The sequence below is a fragment of the Dromiciops gliroides genome, chromosome 2 (assembly GCF_019393635.1).
Source record: "Dromiciops gliroides isolate mDroGli1 chromosome 2, mDroGli1.pri, whole genome shotgun sequence".
NCBI classification, from domain to species: Eukaryota; Metazoa; Chordata; class Mammalia; order Microbiotheria; family Microbiotheriidae; genus Dromiciops; species Dromiciops gliroides.
This window is the reverse complement of record NC_057862.1, coordinates 350,510,298-350,527,833: the sequence shown is the minus strand read 5'-3', so window position 1 is coordinate 350,527,833 and position 17,536 is coordinate 350,510,298. Positions and strand designations below refer to the sequence as shown.

At 38.9% G+C, this 17,536-nt stretch overlaps 1 protein-coding gene across 1 annotated transcript in view; it reads right to left on the bottom strand.

Moving 5' to 3' along the window:
- Positions 1-17,536, bottom strand: part of JAKMIP2 (janus kinase and microtubule interacting protein 2) — a 240,955-nt gene that overhangs the window by 100,953 nt on the left and 122,466 nt on the right. Inside the window, 1 exon segment of the mRNA XM_043987296.1 lies at positions 782-1,080. Within this exon segment, the coding sequence (XP_043843231.1) occupies positions 782-910 (129 nt within the window). The 5' untranslated portion in view covers positions 911-1,080.

Here is a 17,536-nt window from a genome sequence, read left to right as displayed (position 1 = left end):
TGAATTCACTTCCTGAGTATTACTTAGCTGTAGAGGAGAAAAAGAAGTAGCAGGAGGAGAGGAAGAGGAGAAGGAGGAAGAGTTGTTATATATATAAATTGTTCAAGTTGAAATGGATCTGAGAGAACATCCAGTCTATCCTGTGAAGCCTGCATGGTGACAAAAGGCATGGAATTAAATTCCACTACCCATAATTATGACCTTTGTGACAGTAGGTAAGTCACTTAATTTTTTGATCCTCAGTCTCCTCATCTATAAAAGAAGAATTGGAAATAGATGAAGTATAATTATAATAAGATGAAGTATGAAGTAATATACATATATGCATGTATGCATATACATACATACATATGCATATATACATCTATGTGTATATAGATAGGGAGACAGAGACAGAGACAGAGAGATAGAGATCTAAATCTTAAGATTCTTAAAGAAGCTGATTATTTGTAAACCAAGACCTAGAAAAGCCTAGATTTGCCCAAGGGCATAAAGCTGGTTAAGGTCAGTGTGCTTTTCACGATGGCATAGCTATTGGTGAGTGGCAGAGTCAAGAAATAACCCAAAGTGTCCTGGTTTCTAGTTCACTGCTCTCTTCATTGTTCCATGATGCTTAGGCAGTGATGCTCCACCTGGGAGAGGTCCATGGTGACGATTGATGCCATGATGCTCTTAAGAAGGCGTGGAAGAATTAGACATCACTGTGGGTTAAAGCCTTTAGTGCTCCCTGGAAAGATGGTCAATGGCCCCCGGGACCATCTTGATCTCCTTTTCAACTTACCTTAGACTTCTCCTGGTGCAGTTCTATCTGAATGTCAGTGAGCTTGGTCCTGAGGTCTTCATTGGCAGCCTGAAGAGCCACGATCAGCGCCTCAGGCTTCTCGCCCTTACTCCGTCCTTTCTTGGACATTGTTCTTTGTGGAATTGAGTCTATGAGGGTTTGAATGCCTTTCAAATAGGTGCTGCCATTTCATTCATTCATTTAGTTATTTCCCCCCTCCCCCCTCTAGTCCCAGTCTTCTCAGCACCTACAGTGTAGCATTCCTTGGTAAGGTCTCCTCATTAGCTGCTCTGGATACCCTAGAAAAGAGAAGAGGCTTATTTATTTGATTTGAAAAATAATTGAGGTATATACAAGTAAGTACATGTTAGAGTAAGTTCAGACAGGCTTGAGAGAGCCTGTTGTTAAAATTTCAGTGTAAGCACTTAAACCTTGGGAATTGGCCAACACTAAAAGCTGTTGTTCAGTCATTTCAGTTGTGTCTTGACTCTTCATGACCCCACTTGGGTTTTCTTGGCAAAGATACTGGAGTGGTTTGCCATTTCATTCTCTAGATCATTTTACAGATGAGAAAACTGAAGCAAATAGGGTTAAATGACTTGCCCAGGGTCACACAGCTAGGAAATATCTGAGGCTGGATTTGAACTCAGCAAGATGAGACTTCCTGATTTCAAGCCTAGTGCCCTATCCAATGGCTCACCTAGCTTAATTTATTGTTTTGTTTATTGTATAGACTTAAGAAAATGATAGAGAAAATGTTAATAATTCAAGTTAAACTTGAAAGTGTATCCTGCATTCTTTTTTCCCTTTTTTGGTAGAAGGGAAAAGGTTTCCAGTTTTCTGTTAAACATTTGCCAGCACATCTGTGCAACAAATCATCCATGAAGTAACTCCTGAACATAGGTTTGCCCAGCCTTAAAGAGAAACAATAGGAAAATCCAACCTTACTCATGAGATAAATTAGTGGGTCAAAATGAGGTTGGGTGGTGGAAAGTCAAGTTATTTAAAGCATAAAAATTATTTGCTTTACAAAGTCAGCAACAGGATGTAGTGGAAAGAATACTGGACTTAAAGTCAGAAGATCCTGGTTCAAATTCTGACTAACAACTAAAACCTGTGTGACCCTACTTAAATCACTGGAGCTTTCTGAACCTCCATACCTCATCTAAAGGATACAGACAGTTTTACTACATAAAGGTCATAAAATTAGAGGTAGAAGAGACCTTAGAGGTGTAGTAGCTAGTCCTATCACCCATTTTACAGATGAGGAACTGAGGCCCAGAGAGGTCAAGGACTTCCCCAACCTAACTAACACAGGCAGTAAGGAGCAGACAGAGGATCCAGGTCTTTCTACCTTCAATTCCAGCACCCTTTCTACTCTACCACTCTGAACTCTTATCTGCTTTGCAGGGGTACTCTGGGAAAGTGCTTAGTAAACTTCAAATAGCTATAGAAATGACAGCTATGACTACTGCCAGTTTCATCCATTTAGTGCTTTTTGCACTGCCCCCCCCCATACATTTATCAGGGGCTGGTGGTAGTCACCAGTGCCTGTCTTCCAGCCCCATGCTGGATGGATTTGGACTATTTTTGTACAGAGAACTTGGGAGGTGGGGAAGATAAAAAGGGAGACTTGTATAACTCTGGGAAGAGAAGAAAACTCCACAAACCTTTTTAAAAGTTCTAGCATGGATGGTAAGAGCTTTGCAGGAAGTTCACAGAATTCTTTACCATAATACTTATTTACTAATTCATTCATGCATGCATGCATTTATTAGTTCATTTATTTGTTTGTTTGTTTGTTTTATTTTGCATTTCCATGTGCTTTTAAAAAATCATTAAAAGTATTTTATTATTTTCAAGTTACAGGTAGCGATAGTCTGAAAAATTTGTTTTTATAAGATTTCTAGTTCCAAATTTTTCTCCCTCCTTCCCTTCCCTCCCCCCTTACCAAGATAGCAAGCAATATGATATAGGTTATATATGTATAATCACATTAAACATATTTCTGCATTAGTCATTTTGTGAAAGAGAATCAGAACAAAAGGGAAAAACCTTAAAAATAAAACAAAACAAAAACAGTATGGTTCAATCTGCATGCAGATTCCACAGTTCTTTTTTCTGGATGTGGAAAACATTTTCCATCATGAGTCCTTTGGAATTATCTTCGATCACTGTATTGCTGAGAAGAGTTAAATCTATCACACTTGATTATCACACAATGTTGTAGAAGAGTTAAATCTATCACACTTGATCATCACACAATGTTGTGGATACTGTGTACAATGTTCTCCTGGTTCTGCTCATTTCACTCAGCATCAATTCATGTAAGTCTTTCCAGGTTTTTCTGAAAGCCGCCTGCTTATTGTTTCTACTAGGAGAGGTGAGATAAGTCCACAATTAACTACATATATAAACTTAAATCAATGGGAAAATAGAACAACTTACAACAGGAAAAGTCTGAGGAACTACCATTGTAAGGTAAACTGAGGCAGAGAGCACTGAACTTTTGATAGCTCCCAGGATGAGCCCACATGCCATAGCATCTGTCATCCTCCAAATTCCCTTAAACTCATTAAGCTTCAAGGAATCCTAAGGTTGCTCAGGGATCCCAGCATATTGCCAGATCATCATAGATATTTCAAGGATGTTTGCACTTTGTTGGGGCTGGAAGAAGAGCATCAGCGGGGCAGCCCATATATGGCAGCAATAGGTTGCAGTGATTCCTTGCTCTATTTTCATTCCCTTTCCACAGTTTGCCTCAGTCTCAAGATAAGCTGTGTTGGTCACAGAATTATCCAACCTACAAAAGCTGTCAAATCACAAAAATGCCAGCTTTGCTAAAATCTTCGAGCAGGGGTTCTTAACCCTTTTTGTTTCATAGGCTCTTCCAGAAAGCTGGTGATGGCTTCGTAGCCCTTCTCAGAATAATGTTCTTAAATACATAAAATAAAATCTGTAGTATTTCCAAGGAAACCAATCATACTGAAATACAGTTATCAAAATATTAAAAAGAACAAATTCACAGAGCCCAGGTTGAGAACCTCTGGCATCTTCCCTATTCCTTTAGCTTCAGGCAGGACTACTTTTACATTGGAAGGTGAGAATATTCTCTGTTTTATCATATTTTTATATGAATGTTATTTAGTATATTATTATTGAGCATATTATATTTCAATTCCCCGAAGGAACCAAAATTTGATCAGTGTGGGTGCCCTCTCTGGTGCTTCAGCTGCAACACCCTCCCCACCTCAGCACACCCCCTTAGTACACCTACATTTAAATATTTTTAGGGAATTGCTGTAGCTGAAAAAAAGTCATCACCCTATGGTTACCCTGGTGATCATCATCTTTGTACTTATCTAGGCTGATCCTCAAACAATACATATGTAATTCATTGTTATGTTCACACTTTAAAATTAAATACTATTAATAGTCTGAACACTCTTCTCTGTGTTCTTGGCTAAGCTCATTTAACCAGGTAGAGGTGTGACAAGTAAGCAAAATCTGATCAAATAGCTCCCCTTATCTGCGTATATGAAGCTGATATTCCATATAATCTGTTCTTTTTGCTGCTGCCCAAATATATGTGCCAATTGGATCCCAGCCTTTGGCATGCTGATTTGGGTAAAATTAGGGGGGAGCTGAACAAAATTACTCTGGCTTATGCCTACTCCTAGAGAAATGTGAAGAATGTCAATATCTAAGGTTCCTTTGCTCTCTCTCTCTCTCTCTCTCTCTCTCTCTCTCTCTCATTCTCTCTCTCTGTCTCACACACACACACACACACACACACACACAAACACACAGAGGAAAAACAAAACAAAACCTTTTGGTTCATACCTACAATCAGGAAAAAAATCCAGAGAATATCAATATCTGGCTTATTTTTCTTCTCTGAAAGGCTCTCAGCTCCCCTGCAAGTACTCAGGTTAAAAATACATTGAACATAGGGGGCGGCTAGGCGGCACAGTGGATAAAGCACCGGCCCTGGATTCAGGAGTTCCTGAGTTCAAATCCGGCCTCAGACACTTGACACTTACTAGCTGTGTGACCTTGGGCAAGTCACTTAACCCCCATTGCCCAGAAAAAAAAAAATATATATATATATATTTAAAAAAATACATTGAACATAGTGTGGATTTTTTTCACCCAATAGTAAATAGAGACTGGGTCAGTAAATCAGTCTACAAGAATTTATCAAGTGCTTGTTCTGTGTCAGGGACTATGCTAAACACAGAGAATATAAGGAAAGGCAAAGAAGAAAAGAAAGAAAGAAAAGAAAGAAAGAAAAGAAAGAAAGAAAGAAAGAAAGAAAGGAAGGAAGGAAGGAAGGAAGGAAGGAAGGAAGGAAGGAAGGAAGGAAGGAAGGAAGGAAGGAAGAAAGAAAGAAAGAAAGAAAGAAAGAAAGAAAGAAAGAAAGAAAGAAAGAAAGAAAGAAAGAAAGGAAGAAAGAAAGAAAGAAAGAAAGAGTCCCTGACCTCAAGGAGTTTACATTCTAATCTGGGAGACAAAATGTAAGTAACCAGCTATATGCAAAGTAAATGGAAGATAGCTGAGAACAGAAGGCTGAAGAGTTAGCACAAGGCCTCCTGGAGAAAGTAAGTTTTTAATTAAACCTTGAAGGAAGCCAGGGAAATTAAAAGGTGGAAGTCAGGGAGCAGAGCATTCCAGGCATGGGTGACAGTTAGTCCAAGGGCCCAGATGATGAATAGAGAGCATTGTATTTGAGGAACCAGTTCTGCTGGGTTTTAGAGTTTGTGGGGGGAAGTAATATTTAAGAAGACTGGAAAGTTAGGAAGAGCCAGATTATGCAAAATTTAGAGGAATTTCTATTTGAGCTTGTTGGTAACTAGAAGCCACTAGATAGAAGGGTAACAGATATTTCTTTAGGAAAATCAGGACAGCTGAATGGATGTTATGTTAGAATGGGGAGACACTCAAGATAGGGAGGCCCATTTGAAATCTATTTCAAGTGCTTCGGTCAGAGGTGATAAGGTGCTCTATTAAGGTGGTGGCTTTGTGAGCAGATCGCAGGGAGATATTGTGAATATGACTTGACAACATTTTGAATACATGGGGAGTGTAAGAACAAGAATGACATTGAGGTTTCAGGCCTGGGTGACTGGGAGGGTGGTGATGCCCTTCACAGTAATAGGAAAGTTTAAAAAAGGGGAGGGTTTGGGGTAAATGATGAGTTCTGTTTTGGACATGTTTGGTTTAGAATGTCTATGAGGCATCTGGATTGCTTCTTGATGCACAAGGTTCCCTGCTGTGCCAATCCTACATACAGATGGTCCAGGCTATGGGCTTCTTTCCAGGCCAAAGTGAACATGGGCTTCTCTGTCTCCTCTTCTGGCTCTTCTGATCTAGGCTCAGACTTCCTTTCTTCTTCCTCTCTTTTCAAGGATCTCAATCCATTTCTCTATTGACCCTTCCTCTGCTTTTAATCTTTCTCTTCTCATTGAGACACAAAGTCATTTGGTCTCATTTTCTCATCCAGGCTATGAATCCCTCGACACCCTACTCTTGTCAAGGCTCCATATCTCTTTGTCACTTTTTTTTAAAAATGAGGGTTAAGTGACTTGCCCAGGGTCACACAGCTAGTAAGTGTCAAGTGTCTGAATCCAGATTTGAACTCAGATACTCCTGAATCCAGGGCAGGTGCTTTATCCACTGCGCCACCTAGCTGCCCCAAGGCTCCATATCTCTTTCTGAATTTCTGTCTGGCCCTAATTCTCATTGCATATGGCCTTGTAAGGGCCCCATTTTCCAAGTCCACAAACTATTCTGTAGCTCTCCTCTTTCCTAACTCTCCCCCAACCTACCTTCTCTCTCTTTCCTTTTATGGACCCAAGGCCAAGGGCCAGCTCAGGTATATAAAACCTTATTCCTGAATTGCAAACCTGGTGGTCCTCACTGCTGCTTCTTCAATTTTAAAGTTGTGAATCTGAACCATTATCAAAACAAAAGCCAAGTCAGGGAGGTAATGAAGATCCAGAACAAGAATAATTCATGCTTTGTAGAGCTAGAGGAGAGGGCCTTCCAAAATTCCTCTTAGTGCATTACTTGGCATGTCCCTACCCATTTCTCACCTCCATGTCTTTGCACTGCTATTTCTTCTACTTAGAATACATATCCTCTTCACTCCTCTTTCTCCAGTTCCCTTTCTGTCAAAACTTTATGCACTCTTTTGTTCTTTCTTTTAAATAATTTCCAATGCTTAATTATTTTACAATATTTCTGGATACATCCCTTCTCTCACCTAAGGAAAAAAACACTGAACCCTCCCTTTTTCCTTTCTTCATGGACCAGTTTGTATTGGCTTGGAGTGATTGATGTCATAGTTCTAATACTCTGTAGAAGGTAGTGGAGTGATGCAGTAGCCCCTCTTCCCAACCATATTACCTTTCCTCAACTGCTTCCTAGTCTTATCTTTCAGAAGGAAGCAGCAGTCCATAAAAAATTCATATCTTTCCTTTCAGGAACCCTAAGGCATTCCTGCTGTGTTTCTGCCTGAGAACATAAAGGATGGTGATTAAATGTATCCTGACAGGACAGTTGAAATGTTTTAACATCACCCAAGGAGCCCTTTGTAAAGGAGCAAATAACATATTGACTACGTTAGGGGACAGGGACCTTATTTAGCTTTGTTGGACCTTCACAGTGTAAAAACATAAACAAGCAATATTTTTTCCAGTTTTCCCTTCTGTGTCCTAGAAGCACAATGACATGTAGCAAGTAAAGAGAGGGGCTTGGAATAAAGAGACCTAGGCTAACATCCTGGATCTACCACTTAATAGCTGTGTGACTAGGAGTAAGTCAGTTCATTTATCCATATCTTAGATTCTACATGTATAAAATATGGATAAAAATATTTATAACACCTATCTCCCCAGTTTATTGTATCAAATGAGCCAAGGAAAGTGAAGTACTTTGCAAATCTTTTTTTTTTTTTAGTGAGGCAATTGGGGGTTAAGTGACTTGCCCAGGGTCACACAGCTAGTAAGTGTCAAATGTCTGAGGCCGGATTTGAACTCAGGTACTCCTGACTCCAGGGCCGGTGGTCTATCCACTGCACCACCTAGCTGCCCCCCTCTTTGCAAATCTTAAAGCACAAATTTATGAGAGAATGATTGTTTTTTGTATGGTTCTTACCCTCCTTCCCTTCCCTAAGTCTTTTTCTTCTTCCGCTGAAGAAGCTTCCCTTTCCCAAGGAGTTGGATACTTGCAGGCAACCAGATCTCTTCTTAATTGAAAATGAACTGATGAACTCATATAAAATTAGGTATTAGAAGCTTAATAGCTACCTTTCAATTCAATTCAAATCTAATGAATTGAATTCAGTTAACAATAACTCTTTGGCATCCCTAGATGCCAATCTTTTCTTAATACCTCTGTCAGAAGTCTCATGATAACAACAATTTATGTATAGACCTCTTCTCTCACCCAAGGGGAAAAAATTAAGCCCTCCCCTGACTCATTCTTTAAGGAATCTTTGGGTAGTAGGTGAACTATTACATGGAAGAGGGATTAGATTTGGTCCACTTGATTCCACATGGACAGAAATGGGAATGACTGGTGGAAGTTTCAAGCAGACCATTTGTAGCTCGAGTTTAGGAAAAAAATCTCTCACAGTTAGGGCTGACCCAAACTCGAAAGGGTCACTTCTGAGGGGGTGGGCTCTTCCCCCTGGAGAGCTTCAAACAGAGATGGATGACCACGTGTTAGTGAATTCATGTTAGTGAAGTCATTGTGCAGATTCCTGGTCTGAAGTGCTTTGCAAAGGTTGGTCTTTGAGCCCCCTTCCCTTTCTTAAACTCTATGGCTCTATTCTTTACAGTGGCTCTTAGGTGCAATTCAAATTCTTCTACTAAGCATTTGAGGCCTTCCACAATCTGGTGCTACCTCGCCTTTCCAGTTTTATCTCATGTTATTTCTCTGAAACCACGTGTATATTCTCTGATCACCAAACATGGTAGATATCCCCTTTGACACAGGCTTGGAATGCCCTTCTTCATTGCCTGTTGAATTCCTAGTCATCCTTTAAAGTCCATTTCACCTTCTTAAGGAAGGCTCCTTGATCCCTCCAGTTAGAAATAACCTTCCTTGTGTGACCCTGGGTAAGTCACTTAACCCTCATTGCCCTACAAAAAAAATTGAAATGTCCTTCCTCTTTGGGCTTCCCATAGTAGTTTGTTTTGCATTTTTCTAATTCTTTTTTCATTTTGATGTTAATATTGTCAGTTGTAATTGTTGTTCAGTTGTTTCAGCTATGTCTGACTCTTTGTGGCCTCATTTGGGGTTTTTGTGGCAAAGATACTGGAGTGGTTTGCCATTTTGTTCTTCAGATCACTTTACAGATGAGAAAACTGAGACAAAGGATTAAATGACTTGCCCAGGGTCACACAGTAAGTAAGTCACTGAAGTCAGATTTGAACTCATGAAGATGAGTCTTCCTAACTAGGTCAGACACTATCTGCTGAGCCACCCGGCTACCCTATCAGTTGTAATTATCTATATTTATTATTCCCCTGTGAGTTCCAAAATTTCAGAGACTATCTTTGTTGAACTTTGTATCCCCTCTAACAATAAGTATAGCAGCTAGGTGGACTAACAGAGTTCTGGATTTGGAGTTAGGAAGACCTAAGTTCTCAGACAAGTAGATCTGTGTAACAATTGGAATGATGCCACCAGCTGGAGAGCTACTGTAGGAAAACTCCACCATGAGGAGAAGGCACCTGAGGGCAAGCTATGTGGCTTTTCTTTGGCATCAGGAAGTGACCTTTGTTTGTGGGAGGAAGAAGGGGCGAGACTGGCTGTCTCGCTCTCTTTCATCAGGACTCTGGTGGAGAGTGGAGCTAAAAAATGCGCTATCCCTTAGATAGATGAATCTAGGCCTCTTTCTCTCTCTCTTCACCAAATTCTTATTCTCCTTAATAAATGCTTAAAAGTCTAAACTCTTGCTAAAGCTTATAATTTATTGGCAATCACTCATTAGATTTTAAATTGTATAGCTAGAATTTTAGCCCCTTACATTTGTCCTCCTTCTCTATCTCTTTTTGAGTGGCTACATGGACTAATAGGGATTTGCCCGATCAGAATCAGCTTGGAGCACCCATCCTAACAATACCCTGCCTCCTTCCAGAACTTTCACTGAGTCCTAGTCACATGACCTTGACATAATGCAGTTGCTTTGTGGAGGGAACAGACAAAAGATGCCTAACTCTAGATAGTGCTTGACTCTTGGCATAGAATCAATAAGAGCAATAAACAATACCTATTAAAATATCTACTACATGGCTGCAAGCCCACAGCCTTTCCCAAACCCAGGCAGCTTTCCAGACAATACATACTTTCCATCAACTCCCAAAACAGGCGTTATAGGAAAGGCAGTTCATTTCATCATTTCCACATCCATTTCACTTGTGAGTAGACATAAAATTGCAGACAAAACAGTGATGCTCACAATTCATGTTCAACTCAAAATCCAATAGAACCAGTCTTACCTTTTGGGGGGAACTGGAGAGATTATTTCATTCAATTCTTATTTTACTGAATAGGAAACTAACTCAAAGAAAGGTTGCTCAGCTGGTGCAAGTACACTCAGTCACTTTGTTCCAGAGCCAGAATTAAGGCTCAGTTTTCTAGACTCCCCAGCACAGGGCTCCTTCCACCTACATGCAGCTTTCATAGTGAGTTTGTTATTTCATATATATGTATGTGTTCATACACATACATATATGCATATATTTAAATTTTATTATTTATTTTTAACATTCTTTTAAAATATTGAGTTGCAATATAATAATAATTATAGATGTGAAATCATATAAACATAAATACAAAATAAATAAAATTTAAATATACATATATAATATACATGTGTATATTACATTTATATAAACATGTGTATATAGGTATGTATTGTGATAAAATAATGGGATTTGGCAGACACCCAGGGGCCCCACGTGAAAATTGATTTGGAATTGATTGAATTGGGTGAGACTAAAAGACTGACTGAGAACCTATTTAAGGATGATTAAATCAAGACCACACCTGGCTGGTCCTGAGTGGGGTGTTGTTCTCAGAGGCTGAACCTACTTAAGGTTGATTAAATCAAGACCACACCTGGCTGTCCCTGAGTGGGGTGGTGTTCTCAGAGACTGTGGACTACCACATCAACAGGAGACCACCTTCAACCAATGAACTTGAAGGACCTCCCCTTTTGGGGAAGGAAACAGGAAGTAGGAAGGTGAGGCTTGCTTGCTGGATCTTCCTCTTTTTGGTTTGGAAACCGGCTGTTGGTGGCAGGTGATTCTGTCTCTTAGATAGCTAGGTGAAGGTGGCTTTTCCTCTCTCTCTTTGCTAATCCCTAATATACTTTAATAAATGCTTAATGCCCAAAGACTGGTGCTAAAGCTTTTAATTTAAGGCGACTACACATTAGATTTTAAATATCACAGTTAGAATTTTTAAGCTTCACAGTATGTATATGTACACATATATATATATATATTTAAATTTTATTATTATTATTATTTTTTGGTGGGGCAATGACGGTTAAGTGACTTGCCCAGGGTCACATAGCTAGTAAGTGTCAAGTGTCTGAGGCTGGATTTGAACTCAGGTCCTCCTGAATCCAGAACCAGTGCTTTATCCACTGCACCACCTAGCTGCCCCTTTATTATTTATTTTTAACATTCTTTTTAAAAATCTTGAATTGCAACATAATAATATAAATGTGAAATAATGTAAACATATTTCTATATTAGTCACATCACAAAAAAGCAAGAAAAATAAAGAGAAAATTATACTTCAATTTGTACTCAGTCCATCAGTTTTCTCTCTGGAGGTAGATAGCATTTTTCATCATAAGTTTTTTGGAATTTTCTTGGATCATTGTATTGCTGAGAATAATTAAATCATTCATGGTTGGTCATTGTACAATATTGTGGTTATTGTGTACCCTGTTCTGCTAGTTTTGCTCACTTCACTTTGTATCAGTTCATCTAAGCCTTTCCATGTTTTTCTGAAAGCATCCTGCTTGTCATTTCTTACAGCACAATAATATTTCACAACTTGTTTAGTCATTTCCCAATTAATGGGTATCACCTCAATTTCCAATTCTTTGCTACCACAAAAAGGGTTGCTATAAATATTTTTATACATATAGGTCTTTTTCCTTAAAAAAAAACAAAACAAAACCCCTCTTTGGTATTGCTGGATCAAAGGGTGTGCACAGTTTTATAGTATTTTGAGCAAATTGCTCTCCACAATGGTTGGATCAGTTCATAACTCCACCAACAGTGCTTTTAGTGTCCCAATTTTCCCACATCCCCTCCAAGATTTGTTATTTTCCTTTTCTGTCATATTAGCCAATCTGACAAGTGACGTGGTTTTATCAGAGGTTGTTGTATCACAGTTGTTTTAATTTGCATTTCTCTAATCAATAATAAGAGGTTTTTTTTTCACATGACTACAGATGGCTTTGGTTTCCTTGTATGAAAACTGCCTGTTCATCTCTTTTGACAAGTTAGCAATTGGGGAATGTTTTGTATTCTTATGTTTGACTTAGTTCTCTATATATTTGAGAAATGAGGCCTTTTTCAGAGACACTTGTACATTTTTTCACAGTTATGATTACTGTGTTTTCACTTCTTCCAAGGTGATATGATATAAGGAGGTGTGGTCTATGCCTTCCTGACTTGTGCTCTGATCTGTGAGCGACCATTCTTTTCTAGTCTGGAACTATGACTAGGGTTCCTGCTCCTACTAGTACTCCTCTTCACCCTGGAACTGTGATCTGGAACTGTATATGGGCAATGTAACAGAGTCCTGCATGAAATGCCTGGAAAGACTTCTATGAATTGATGTATAGTGAAGTGAGCAGAACCAGGAGAACATCATACATAGTGACAGCAATATTGTTCAATGAAGAATTATGAATGAATTTAACTATTCTCAGCTATGCAATGATCCAAGACAATCCCAAAGGGCTAATGATGAAGCATACTATCCACCTCCAAAAAAGAATTGATATTGATTGAACACAGACTGAAGCATGCCATTTCTCACTTTCTTTCTTTCATTGTTTCCTTTTTTGCTTGTACAATTCTTATACAAAATGACTAATATGGTAATGTTTTACATAATTGCATATGTGTAACTTCTATCTGATTGCTTACTGTGTCAAAAAGGAGGAAGGGGAGTGAGGGAAAGGATAGAATTTGGAATTCAAAACTTTAAATAAAAATATCTTTTAATAAAAGTGGAGTCCTGCACCCAGTGCCATCAAAGGATCCCCTTCCCATTTGTGGGATGAGGACTTCCAAATTGCTGGCCCCTAAGGCCTGCTGCTGGCTTGCTGGGATGAGGCCTGCACTGAACTGAGCTTCACTCTTACCCCCATGAAACAGACCTTTCTTTCTAATCTTCTAAGTTTTCTAAGTTTAGGCTGGAAAATTGTTTCACTCTATCCTTTTGTTGCTTCTGCCAAGTTGTTTGGAGGGAAATTTGGGAGAGTTCAGGTGAATCCCTGCCTTTATCCCACTATCTTGGCAGCCTCCCCTTTTCCCATTATATTCTAGGGAAGATAACTCAGTCACTCACAATGTGGTGAAAGCCCAGAAACTGGGGTATAATAGGATGGTGATCTGGTGCATATCTCCTGAGAGGACAAGATATCAATGATGGCTATCTCTAGTTCTTCCCCTATGGTTACTGAAACTCCATTTTTTTCTGGCACATCTCCAGCTCAAGCTTTTCCAGTCCAGAAAGAAAACCTCAGAGCATTGCCAAAATGTGAGAAACAAAGGAGAAGTTGATTCTAAATGTCCATGAGCTCAGGCAAGAAGGACCAGTGTCTGGCAAGAATCTTCTGATTCTGTAAATCCATGTCTGGGCTGTGATGTCACTAAAGCATCACCAGAAATGTCTTAGCAATGGCAACTGCAGGGAGAACTCCATTCAGAAATTTTAGGGCTGCATCATTTAGAAACCTCTTACATATGCGGGCAGTTAGGTGGCGCAGTGGATAAAGCACTGGCCCTGGATTCAGGAGGACCTGAGTTCAAATCCAGCCTCAGACACTTGACACTTACTAGCTGTGTGACCCTGGGCAAGTCACTTAACCCCCATTGCCCCACAAAAAAACAAAAAACCAACCAATGAAAAAAAAGAAATCTCTTAAATTTACAAAAAAAATCCAAAAAAACAGAAAACAAACACACACCTATATGGTTTATAACATATTTCATAACAACCCAGTGTGGGAGGTAGTATAAGCTTGAATTATTCTCATTTTCCAGATTAATAGCACCATAGACCTTTCAGAATTGGAACTATAGAGATCTTCCTATTCGACCCTTGTTTTGCTGGTGAAGAAACTGGGAGTCATTGACATGAAGATAACTTGCCCAAGGTCATACAAACTAGCAAATTGGCCAATCTGACAGTAACCTAAGAGAAATAATGGAGATGGAGCCAAATAGTTCCACTGAATCACAATTTATGTATTAAGGAAAATTAGGTCAGCTCCATCTCCCCTTGACATTTCCAAGTAGAAGAGCAGGTTTGATTTTGCAACCAAAGGTGAAGGCAATATCACAGACATGCCTGGGTGAGAACCATGAAAGGCTAAAGGGGAATAAATAGAGATGAACAACAGATAAGGGTGGGGAAGTGACAGCATAGAGAATGATGTTTCAATGACAATATTCAAGTTTTGGATAAATTATATTGGACAAATTGATTGCTGTGAGAGAAAAGAATGAAATGGCCTCATCTTAAATCCTATTCTCTCCTCAGGAAAATGCCATCTGTCTGCTAAAGTAGTTGAAGAGCCATTTGTGGGAGGTAGTTAGCATAAGGACAGGGATAAAGAAAGGGAAGAAATAAGGGAAATAAGGGAAGAAAGATCTGTGCATTATTGTTGTTCTCTCCTTTGGGGCAGCTAGGTGATACAGTGAATACAGCACTGGCCCTGGAATCAAGAAGACCTGAGTTCAAATCTTACCTTAGATACTTACTAGCCATGTGACCTTGGGCAAGTCACTTACTCCCAATTGCCTTAAAAAAACGCATCAGAGGCCATCTCCAGTCATTCTGATATGTATTTTGCAAGATGGCTCTGGAGGAGTGAGGTTGATGCAGCCCTCCCTTGATTAAATCCAATTCAGTGCAAGTCATTTGTATTGTTAGAAATGGAGACTTTAGAGTTTATCTAATCTACTATCCTCATTTAATGGAGGAAGAAATTGAGACCCAGAGGGAGGAAGGGATTTTGCCTAAAGTTATATAGTAAAGTACTGAGAGAGCTTCAACTCTAAACCAGATCTCAAGTGCCAGGTCACTATTATTGCCTTAGTTTAGGAAAGCTTAGTTTAGGAAGAACACAGGGCTTGGGCTCAAGAGAGTTAGATTTGAATATTGGTTCAGACAGTTATTAGCTGGGTGACTCCGACTCGACAAATTACTGCTCATCTCTGAACTTCAAGTTCTTCATCTTAAAATGGGTATATCACAGGGTTATTATGGGGAAAATGCTTTGTAAATCTGAAAGTGTTAGGAAAATGTGAATTGTTGTCTTAATTATCATACAATGCTGTCTCCCTGACTTCTAATTTCCTCACAACAGCATTCTGCCTGGCACAGGTGATAGGAATTTTAAAGAGAGAGGTAATTTTAAAGGCCCTTATAAGCCCCCAAACCTGTGATTCTTTAGACTCCAATTCATTCTTGATATTATTGGATACAGTGTTGCACATGAAATCAAGAAGATTTGGTTTCAAACCTTGCCTCTGATATGTGTTAGTTATATGAGCATGGACATACCACTTAATTTCTCAGTTTCCTCCTGTAGAGCAATTTGGAATTATGGCCAAAGGGCTATAAAACCATGCATACTCTTTGACCTAGTGATACCACTACTAGGTTGGGATCCAAAAAGAGATTAAAAAAAAAAAGTTGAATGCAAAATTGAGGAGATGCCCATAAATTGGGGAATGGCTAAACAAATTGTGGGATGAGATTATGATGGAACACTATTGTGCTATAAGAAATGATGAGAAAAAAAAAAAAAGAAATGATGAGCAGGATGCTATCAGAAAAACCTGAAAAGACTTACATTAACTGATGTAAAGTGAAATGTACTATATAGAAAATAACAAAATATTATAAGATGACCAGCTGTGAATGACTTAGTTATTTTCAGCAAAACAATGACCCAAGACAAATTTGAAGGACTTATGAAAAATGCAATTCTTTTCCAGAGAAAAAACTGATGGTATCTGAATACAGATTGAAGAATGCTTTTTTTAGTTTCCTTTTTCTAAATTTTTTTGTCTGTTTTCTTTCACAACCTGACTAATGTGGAAATGTTTTGTATGACTACACATGTATAACTTATATTGAATTGTTTGAGGTCTTAAGGGGGGGTGAGGAGGGAGGGAGAAAGAGAATTTGGAACACAAAGTTTTAAAAATCAGTGTTAAATTTTTTTTTACGTGTAATTTGGGAAAAAAAATTCTAAAAAAAAAAAAAGATAAATGAGGCTTTGCCTCAGGGTGCCATATTTAGTCTTTCAGCAGAATAGAAACAAGAAAATTCAGCTCCAAGTTAGCAAACATAATTAGTTAAAATAAGAAGCTACCAGATTATAGTTTGGAGTGATATTAAATAAAGATTAAGAAACTGAAGCCCAGAAAGAGGAAGTGACTTGTCATAGGCAAAAGGCACAGTGGATGGATTGCTGACACTGAAATCAGGAAATAAAGAAAATCTGACTTCATATACTGCCTGAGACCCTATGCAAGACACAACCTGTATCCCTTAACTTCCTCAATTATTAAATGGAGATAAGAATAGTACCCACCTACCTACATAGTAGGTGCTTAACAAATGCTTATTCCAATCCAAGGGTCACTGAGTGAGTCAGTAGCAGGACTGAGACTAGAGTCCAAATCTTCAGTTCTCTGTATAAATTAAATGTTCGTAATTTGAACTGATTATAATTTATTGAAGGAACTTACTCTTTAAAGGAAACCTTTCTTAAAGCAAGGCAAGCAATTTTTTTTTTTGCAGGGCAATGGGGGTTAAGTGACTTGCCCAGGGTCACACAGCTAGTAAGTGTCAAGTGTCTGAGGCTGGATTTGAACTCAGGTATTCCTGAATCCTGGGCCAGTGCTTTATCCACTGCGCCACCTAGCCGCCCCCAAGGCAAGCTATTTTTAAAGAAAACAATTGCCCCTTAATTTATTCCTGCTGCAACTCCAGATTTTCATGTCTCAGACTTACATAAAGTAAAGCACCCTTGTACATATGAGAGAAGACAAGACCCCGGAGGCATTTGTGAATTGGCCAAGAGTTAACTGTCTTATGTAACTGGTAAGTGATCTGAAAGTACCAATTATGAATTCTTACCAGAGTCCATATGAGATCGTGGATGTTAAGATGTTATGAGAAGAAGAAATAGCAAGAACACTATAGGAATGGGTTGTTGTGAATTATTAATACTTAATCCTCCAATACTTCAAAGACTCATATTTTTATCAGTGGGAGGGCTCACTCTGTGGATGTGGAAGGCATTAATTTCATAGAGACTCTTTTATGAATGTCTATTGCCAGAAAAACCTATCCCCTAGTGTCCAACCCTCCAATGATTAGGCTTTCTGCTCTCAGCAAAGTTGGTCTGGGGATAACAAACTCATAGGTCGTTGTTAGGTCCATCATCAAAACCTTTTCAAGTTCTTGGTA